Source organism: Cottoperca gobio, chromosome 17 (genome assembly GCF_900634415.1).
Source record: "Cottoperca gobio chromosome 17, fCotGob3.1, whole genome shotgun sequence".
In the NCBI taxonomy this organism is placed as follows: Eukaryota; Metazoa; Chordata; class Actinopteri; order Perciformes; family Bovichtidae; genus Cottoperca; species Cottoperca gobio.
Window position 1 is genome coordinate 12211521 of NC_041371.1, and position 9762 is coordinate 12221282.

The window sequence follows — 9762 nt, forward strand, 5'->3', positions numbered from 1 at the left end:
AATAAAATTAGGACACAATTCAAAGCAAAACAAACATCTAAACTGAGAACACGTTATTATTCCGTTGAAATGATTACCTTCATTTAATTCAGTTACATTCATTTAAACCGTGTCGATGGAGACATAATTATAGGCTATATGTGCAGTTGTAGTGTCACCTAGTGGGGCAATTAGCTTATAGCATATAAAGCTTAGCCAAAGGACCATGCTTCCAAAATGTGTACATATTAAGTTGTTATCCAGTGTTTTGAATTCATTACATAGACTGAAAATGATAAACACTTTCATGTTGACACGTTACACGTAATGACAAACAGACATGCGCAGTGAAACAGCGTTATAATCAGTCAAACTCTGCTCCCAGGTGTGTTTGAGTTTGATTACTTACAGCTGTGGGGAACGCCGCTCTTTCCAAACCTGTCCGAGGGCAAGCATGGAGGCCAACCTTCAAGGAACCGCTTCTCCGTGGATTATCGTCCTTATCTCACTTTCCACACTCACAGAAAGCCGGTTAGAATACAACCGAGGCTCCAGTGCCATAACAAACTCAGAAATCATGAGCAGGATTCATGTTAACACCCAGCCTCAGTTCAATGAGGTCGAACAGCAGCAAAGCGCGGAGCTCAGCGTGCGGCCTCGACCTGTCGTGGTCAACTGCCACCCGGACTCGATGCGGGTTGTGGTACAGGCTGACATGTTTGATATGGGCCTCCAGGTGGACGGCAAACATCTGCGCCTGGGCTCGGACTCCGTGAGTGAAGGGAGTGCATGTGGCGCAGTCCCATCAGCAGAGGGGGAATTCACCATCCAGGCCCACCTTGTGGATTGTGGAACTAAACTCTCGGTGAGCATTATATAGTTGTATGGGATGTAAGCACAAGTGAACTTGTAGAAGGTTTATGCCTGGTTTTAAACTTAAAATATTATCTTGTAATGGGAATGTGCACTGGGTACTGATATGCAAAATGCCCCCCCACTTCCCTACATAGGAGGGAGCACGACACACACCGTAGTGGTTTTGTTTTTTCTTTCATGATTTTGTGTCTGTCTTTTTTGTGTTCCCTTTTTTAATGGTTTTGCTCTTGTATATGTATTTTTTATTTTATTTTTTACTCCTATAATTTTAAGTCTTTGGTCATTTTGAATCTCTCCCTGGTTAGAACATGTCTCTTGAGTGACATTTTGTAGGTGAAGGTCAGTGAACATGAGGCCCGTTAAGTAATCCATCCATGGTTATAGGCCTATTTATGTGTAGATTTATACATTTTGAAAGACTAACTTTGTTGTTTTCAGTCGACAAAAGAGAAGATTACCTATTCTAATATTCTGGTCTACTCACCTGAACCTTCAGCCGATGGTTTGCTTAGATTGGATGGAGCAACTATTCTGGTCGAATGTCATTATGAAAAGTAAGTCCTGTATATTTTAACACAGTAGTTTATACTTGACTGTTGGAACCAGCTTCTTGGATTGTGGCCTTGAGTATTTAAGCAGTGTAAAAAAGTGTTGGTGCTATTTGAAATATTGCTGTTTGTTTTTCAGGAGGTATTCTGTGGATGCCATTTCCCTGCAGCCCACCTGGGTTTCTTCTGTCTCCACGGTCTCTGCAAACGATCAAATAGATTTCAGTCTTCTACTCATGACTGGTATTAAAAGCATATTATTACACTCGTACATCTTAAGTACTATGCTACATTTCTTATGACTAATGCTTCTCTTTGAACATACATTGGGAGTCGATGTTGTACAACCAAATTTCAGTATTGGTTCTTGACTGTTTGGATTTCTCATTTTAATTTTTACAGATGACTGGCAGTTTGAGAGGAGATCTTATTCTTACTTCCTGGGTGACTCCATTCTTTTCCAAGTTTCTGCCATCATTGGTAACCACTTGCCCCTGCGAGTCTATGTTGACCATTGTGTAGCCACAGCAACTCCCGATGCAGAGGCTACATTAAGATATGACTTTATTGAGCACTATGGGTGAGCGCCACAACCAAATCTTAAAACCCACCACCAAGATTGATGGTTAACGTTATCGTTCTTTTTGTGATTTCTTTTTTTATAGGAACTGCATTCTCAACATTTGTTTTCTTTTGATGCTCTAACAGATGTCTTGCTGATGCTTACCTGACGCACTCAAACTCCCATTTCCTACAAAGAGTTGAAGAGCACAAGCTGAGGTTTCAGCTGGAGGCCTTCAGCTTATACCAGGCACCCAGCAATCAGGTTGGTTAATTTTCTTTTCTTTGAAATGCACTTGGGACAACAAAGCTTTTACTAGACCGTGTTGCGTTAGTTGAATTTATCTGTTTTTAAATGAACATAAGACCCTAAAAAGGAGCTTGATCATATTTGACTAAACATTCTCTCTCCCGCAGGTCTATATAACCTGCTACGTGAAGGCTGTTCCAGCTATGTTAACTGTCACCTCTCAAAACAGGGCCTGCTCCAAGATTGAGAACAGGTATTGTACTAATGATGCATGATCAGTTCTCCCTACTGTGTCACGATATTATCAGAAAATTTAGGAATTAAGTCGTACATCTTAAATGCCATGTCATCTGAAAATGAAACATAATTGGGTGCATTGAAAGATCTCTCTAATTTCACCCTTCATTTTGAAAATTGCCTCCTTTATCCAGATGGAGTTCAGTTGATGGGAACGACCAGGCATGTAAAAGCTGTGATCTCTCCCATCGGGTTGAGGAACCCTTGCCGACAGAACCCCCAATCATCGACACCAACGCATGGCCCCCTAATACTTTGAAAGTCCAGAACACACCCGATCACCACCCAGCCAATTATTTCCATTTCCAACACGAGAAGCCTCAACAATCCTCTGCTGGAGTGATGAAGAGAAGAGCAGAGTACAAAGCGGGTGAGAACAACTATTTACTGAATTTTTAATTTTTGTCTTTTCATAAGATGTGCAGGAGAATTTAGACTAACTTCATTGACACGTCTTACATGTTAGCAAGTTTAAAGACTCAAACCTCATACAACCAAAATCTAAGAATTCCCAAATGTACTTAATGCAGAATAAATAATGACATTTAAGTGATTGTTTTAAAATACTGTTTTGTTTTTAACAATATCCCTAATATACAAGATTTATTCAGCTGAGCACTATATATATATATATATATATATATATATATATATATATATATATATATATATATATATATTTATTTATTTTTAACCATATATATATATATATATATATTTATTTATTTTTAACCATATATATATATATATATATTTATTTATTTTTAAACCATATATATATATATATATATATATATATATATATTTATTTATTTTTAACCATATATATATATATTTATTTTTTAACCATATATATATATATTTATTTAAATATATATATATATATATTTTTTAACCATATATATATATTTTTAACCAAGGTTGAATTATATTTAAATATACCCGTTTAGTTCAATTATCCATTGAACTTTTGGTGCAGCAGACGGAGACTCTTTCAAATGTTTTAATGATTTGTTTTACAGAGCAAACTATCCAGCTGGGACCTGTTACTGTCCAGCTATCCCGCAAAGTTGACAAAAGGCCATCAAATTCCAAAACTGTACCAGAGAACGGGACAACCTGAGACTCAGGATAGCAACAGTGGAGACTGAAGATTGAAAAAACATGTTGCTGCCTTGTACAGGACAAAAACTATTTGGACATAACATAAATACAGAGGTTAATCTAGTCATTACAAATGGCATCTCAAGTGGAATATTTTTTTTGTGAACTTTACTCTTAACCCTTTTCCCAGTTTTCCCAATAAATATTTTACTTTAACTTGTTTGTTTTTTCTCTACCTGCTCTATAAAAAATGCATCAGCATTACAATTATCTGTTATTTGATATCTGATCTTTACTAAATCCACCATCCTGTAGTTCTTTGCCAAGAACTCGATATGCCTTTTTAGCAAACAATTTAATTAGGATTGGCTTTTAAGCACTTAGTCATTGGGCCAAAGCAGCAGAAATGGATGTAAGAAGGATGCATTGTTTGTCGTTTACCACAATACACACAATGCATCCTTTTGACATTCACTGTAAAAATTCATCTAACATAATACTTGCTATTTTGATCTGAACAGAAAAGCAGACATGCTATTAGAGAGCACTTTCCTCCATTACTACCCGCAGCCTACTCGTCACATTATTGATTACACAATGTGGGTATATGCAGCAATATAAAATGTTGGCTTTCTTTGACAATTCCAGTAAAATAATTAGTCAATTGTGATTATTTATTTTTTTTTTTAACACTTTCGGTCACTTAACTTTCAGGTGACCTGCATTAGAATAGTTTCTTGAAAAAGTGCTTATTACTGGCTAATGTGAGTACCACTTTGGACGTCTACCAAACCATTGCAGCCCTCTTAAGGAAATATCTGACCCGTTAATGTGCATAGTATTAATATTGCAAATGGAAACTCTTCGTGCTCTTGCTCTCTAGGGCATTCAGTTATTTGGGATTAGTTGTGTCAGCACCTCGGACAGCGCCCCTCATTGTTTCCCTCAGTGGGCGTGTTAAGCGCTGTCCCTGGTACCGAAACATCAACAGTGGCTTCTGCTGGTTTTAATGTCCCCTCCCATCAGAGGGTCATTTCTCAGTGCTGCCGACACGACTGGTCGATGTCCTGGGCGCCTGTTTACCTCCATATCCAATGAATAAGCCATTGTGTCAGGCTGTGTTTACGATTGGCTGGACGGCATCAATATACCCGCTAAGTGCATCATAAATCAAGGGTAAGTTGAAGTACACTTAGGAGTTAATGTCAAGCTCATTAGCATATTCATGTTGCAGAGAAACACAGCTGTCTGTGTAGCCCCAATTGTGCTTTAGTGAATACTGAGTGCTGACTACTCCATGAGTGAACATTTGTTTTAGATTGCTTATTTCCCCCCAATTTTTTTCATTTGTCCTTTCTGGGTTGATGATGGCTCTGCGTCAGCGTTTCAGCCAACGAATCTTTCAACGTATTAAGTGAATCGTCACGCCTGCACCCTTTTTCCTAAGCGTTTACCGAGCTTCACTGGATCATTTCTCCCTCTTGAACACCAACGATGTTTTTCTACAAATCCCAGGCTCTGGCGGTGTTCACAGTTTGCTTTCTTGTTCGCAAAGTTGTTTATTCCATCCGAAAATGTGGACAGGACCTTTGTCGGGATGACCAGGTCTGCTGCGCACAGGGAAACAACACCACTGCCGTCACTTGTTGCAAGCAGTTCGTGGACAATACTTACTACAACATCGCCATGGTCACCCGGAAACTTTCTGGGGTGCTTATTATGCTGCTTCTCTTCGCTGTGGGATACTTTGTCCAGCGGATGTTGTGTTCCAGATCGAGGCAGCTCACCCCACCACACAACGGGCAGCCAACTGTTACCACATCACAGGAGCCGCTTGTGGAGAGCTGTACACCGGACAGCTTGATGGGTCTAGCTCATGCTGCTCAGCTGCCTTCATACGATGATTGCAAACGCCTGCCAACATATGAAGAAACCGTGCGGGATGGGAACCGAGGACGGCCGGAATTCATCATGGGACAAGCCACATGACAAAGACGTCAGTTGGATAAATTAGGGTTTCACTAAATGCCACTATACATTTGACATTTAAGATTGTGTTTCATGTCATTAATGAACATTTCAGAAACACAAAAACAAACAGCATAGGAAGGACGTTGTTCTCTGCTATTTACCCTGCGTCAGCCTACTGTGTGCGTCTGATCATCATACATGACTTATTATACTGGCCAAAGATTTTTTATCGCTTATTACTTTATTTGTTCCGAGGAATGTGTTGAGTGCTTACGTTTTGATTTATGTTCTAATAAGTTACGAGTAAACCATCTATAGTCATCAGTAATCCATTAACCATAAATGAAAACAACGTTGGGGTTCGCATGTCGTGAAAAATCCATTTGGAAACCGATAATTCGTCTAGAATTATCTTTAAATTAAAAACAATAACAACTAATCAACATTAGATTATTGTTGAAACCCTCTCCATGCACTTGTCTGTTGCTTATCTCGCTGATAGTGGTGCTGTGTCAGTGAGAACAGTTTAATGTAAAGCCCATGGCTATGTGAGATCATATAATTATGTTTGACGAGTAAAAAAGGTAGGCTGCACACCGGTAAAAGTCATTTCTACAGTGTACTTATGTAGTTGGTACTCAGCGGTGGTTCTAATACACAGTATAATACTTCATGGTATTTCGTGTGTCCTGTGGTATCCGTACTGGTGTCATAAGAAGTAGCCACATGTTCATTAGTAGCTTTCAATAGTCTATTGTTCCAACGGGGATACTTTACATGGGCGTAAAATAAATGTATAGACTTAACCAAAAAGTCTCATCTCTTTAAATATGATTTATTGCTGGTATAAATGAATTTAGATTTACAAACATATTTCAAAGTAATTCGTCATACTGTCTGGTTTAAAAATATCACATTTCATATAAATAAATGTTCATTTATTGATCATTTGGACCACTCGTTTGAAGGCCTCTTCAACTCCAAAGCCCGTCGATGCGGAACAAGGTTGAACGAACCAATCCCGACCTGCACAAATCTTCCTCAGGTTAAACTTGTCCTTGAGTTCAGTGACAGTCAGAGCGCCGTTCACGTCCTGTTTGTTGGCCAGAACACCCAGCGGACGGCCCCGCAGCTGCTCGCTTCTCAGTGTGTTCTCCAGCTCCCTCCGCGCCTCCTCCAGACGCTCCCTGCTCGAGCTGTCCACAACAAACACGACAGCTGCTGCGTCCTGGTGGAAACTCATCCAATGCTCGCGCATCTTTCCCTGCCCACCGACATCCCACAGCGTTAATGTAATGTTCTTCCTGTTTTTTTTAGCCTCGAGCATTTCCACGTTGAAGCCGATGGTAGGGACTGTGTTCACGCACGCGTTGTGTTTTAGTTTGTAGAGGAACGTCGATTTCCCAGCGTTGTCCAGGCCCAGGAGGAGAACTTGGATGTCTGGTTGTTTAGATCCTCGCAGTCCCATGGCGGCGTGGATATATAAAGACAGTCAACTCAAGTGGAATAGGCACATCTTCCACTTCCAGTACTCTTTTGACACAGTGTTTGCTAAGTGCGTTGCCCAGAGTTTTATAGATAAGCCATTAGGTCCAAGCTGACTATACCTCGCGGCTCACCGATAAGGTGCCACACCAGGGTGCAAAGTTTGTACCAACCAGAGGACAGGCCTATCCCTTGTTTGTATACGCTGTAAACGAAGGGTTGTGTAAACGTTTTGCATTTGTAGGAACTATATTGTTCATCTGCGTTTTATGCAACGACACCATCCTAATCTTGTCATGCATTGGCTACATAAGGTTATCCTAAGTTATTTTACTGCAGACATTCTGCTATTTAACTTCGCACAGTCTAAAAGCTATCAGGTAATCAGTTACATTCTTGCACAAAAGTGTTTAATTGCTATGTTTTGTTTCTGAAAAAGTACCTTGCTGTAAATATGGGTTCTGAGAATAAAGCCCACTCTAGTAAAACGCTTCTGAATTAGAAAGAAAAACGGTCAAAGGAGTCATTTGTTTTTGTTTTTTTATACAGGACCATGGTGCACAGTGCCTTGGATACATTGTTGCACACATATAAATAATTGACCTGACATTACATTCTGACACAGTTCAGGATTTCTTCATCACATATACAACACAATAGTTGCGTAAGTGACAATCAATCTGTAAACATAAGGAACAATATCCAAATTGCACCTGCCTAAGAAAGAAATGCATCTTATTACTGAATTGTTAGCCTTCTCTAAATAGTAAAATAAAGAAAATGATATGGCAGTTTAATTAATTAAATCCTTAATTTTAACATACATTTCAAACATCCACACAGTTCAACCCTGGCATCCACCAACACTTAACATTTTTGTCAAGTGTTGTATCACTCAAATACACCATCACTTTCCCCAAACCACCTCAAACTTCCCAAAGCTTCTCTAAAACCTTTAGTCCATTGTGTCATTATGCTGCTCTGACACCCCTCTCTTACTGAGAGACAATCTGTGCAAACATCCAGCCTTAAATCTAAAGGTGGGTCAGCATTGACCTCCAGTCCATCACTTTCAAAATACCATATATGTAAACATTTGCTTCAAACATGTATTTGTGCTATGGTATTAGGCCACATAAAGTAATATATTGAATTCTAAAATAGAGGATACAGTCAAACAAAAAGGAAGGAGAAATGAATCAAAGTTGATCAGCCATTGAAAGGAGGCACTTTTCACCTTGGCACAGTTGGCCAAAGTGCACTGTGTTTAAAATCCACTGTAGGTCATTTAAATAACGCAGGAGTTGATGTTAGCTGTCATCACAATGTGTTTACACCCAAAAGTAGCCAACTCTCAGTACTGACATAACCAAAACGACCTTCTTTCATTTGATCTACTCCACAAACACTGAAGTGTTTTTATTCTTACAAAAAAAACGTCATGTTGAAAACAAGACTGACGCCCTGTTTCCAAAGAAAACACGTTATCCCAGGGCGCACAGTACTCTTCATCTCCTCATCATCTTCTACTCGTGCAGTCTGACACTGAATATATGAACGTCTCATATAGACTAAATCAATAAATTACAGTGATCAGTCCAACCAACTGGAGACGACTTAAATCCACTTTGACTCCACACGCTGCAGTGTGGATGTGCCATGGATGTGCACCTCAGCGCAGGAACCCAAATCAGCGGAAATCCTGCTGCTCTGAAGAAGACGGAGCTTAAGGACACTCAGAGTGCATACAAGCACGGGGTGCTTCACTCAATTCCATCGAAGAATTCGATATTTTATTTTTGGATCAAGTTCTGGTCCATTTCTCCCCTGGCTTGACCCACACGCCACCGGTTGGATTGTCCATCACGTACACGAGCCCCCCGGTGTCACCGCGGCTTTGGGTCCAAGAATTGGCTGTGGACTTCTCCATTGCCCGGGGGGAAGAGTGAGTACAAGCCGACTGACAGCTCACCTTCTTCTGAATGCGGACAACGGAGGCTGTGGCACAACATTCGTCGATTCTCTGATACATGTCCACTGTGCCAACCCGCTGGAAAATCACCCGCGCCTCTATGGAGGATTTGGAGCCTTGCTGTCCCATATTATAACTTAAATTCAACACACTACTTTAAAGACTCAAGGAAGAATTGTTTAATTCGTGCTTATGTCAGAATTGGCTGAATGATAAGCTTCTTCGTCTGGTGCTTGCGCGCACTTGTCTCACTTATAAAGTGCCCAATGTATATAAAACACGGCAAGAAGTTCCCGTAAAGCTGTTGCGTGACGCACTTGACTTTATGGTTATTAGATCCCTAAATTGCAACACGGGTGTTAGCATTTGGATCAGTCCATGTCAGAGCTATTCTGAGTCTCACCACCTGGTACAGACCGTCACAAAACCTGGCATCAGTGAGTGCTTCCGAGCTGTCTGCAGGCTGCAGCTGGGTTGAGTTAGCGCAGAGTTATGGTATGGAAAGCTATATGTGGTCCGTCAAAAGCATCCCAGAAATGCTGCAAAGACGTCACGTGTTTTCCCACAACCCTCACTCTGATCTCATAACCTCATTAGTTTGTGATTATCAATCGCGAAATGATTCACAGCTGATTCAAATTCCTGGGAAGGTGATAAAACACAGAAGAAAGGAAGCATATTAGTCATTGCTTATCTCTTTCCTCCATATTTATTTTTGT

At 40.2% G+C, this 9762-nt stretch overlaps 2 protein-coding genes across 2 annotated transcripts; one reads left to right on the top strand and one right to left on the bottom strand.

Moving 5' to 3' along the window:
• Positions 1 to 378: 378 nt before the first annotated feature.
• LOC115022720 (zona pellucida sperm-binding protein 3-like) lies at positions 379 to 3831 on the top strand. Its single transcript, XM_029453799.1, has 8 exons — positions 379 to 844; positions 1294 to 1409; positions 1543 to 1646; positions 1806 to 1983; positions 2112 to 2229; positions 2382 to 2467; positions 2646 to 2881; positions 3534 to 3831. The coding sequence occupies exons 1-8, from the start codon at positions 434 to 436 to the stop codon at positions 3632 to 3634; spliced, it is 1350 nt and encodes a 449-aa protein (XP_029309659.1). The 5' UTR covers positions 379 to 433; the 3' UTR covers positions 3635 to 3831.
• A 2602-nt stretch (positions 3832 to 6433) lies between these two features.
• arl14 (ADP-ribosylation factor-like 14) lies at positions 6434 to 9543 on the bottom strand. Its single transcript, XM_029454193.1, has one exon. The coding sequence runs from the start codon at positions 7052 to 7054 to the stop codon at positions 6521 to 6523; it is 534 nt and encodes a 177-aa protein (XP_029310053.1). The 5' UTR covers positions 7055 to 9543; the 3' UTR covers positions 6434 to 6520.
• Positions 9544 to 9762: the final 219 nt, after the last annotated feature.

Bases quoted from the DNA above. Each gene is read 5' to 3' on its own strand.
- arl14 (XM_029454193.1), bottom strand. From the start codon at position 7,054: ATGGGACTGCGAGGATCTAAACAACCAGACATCCAAGTTCTCCTCCTG.
- LOC115022720 (XM_029453799.1), top strand. From the start codon at position 434: ATGGAGGCCAACCTTCAAGGAACCGCTTCTCCGTGGATTATCGTCCTT. The intron at 845-1,293 runs GTGAGCATTATA...TGTTGTTTTCAG, and splicing joins ATTGTGGAACTAAACTCTCG to TCGACAAAAGAGAAGATTAC. The intron at 1,647-1,805 runs GTATTAAAAGCA...TAATTTTTACAG, and splicing joins CAGTCTTCTACTCATGACTG to ATGACTGGCAGTTTGAGAGG.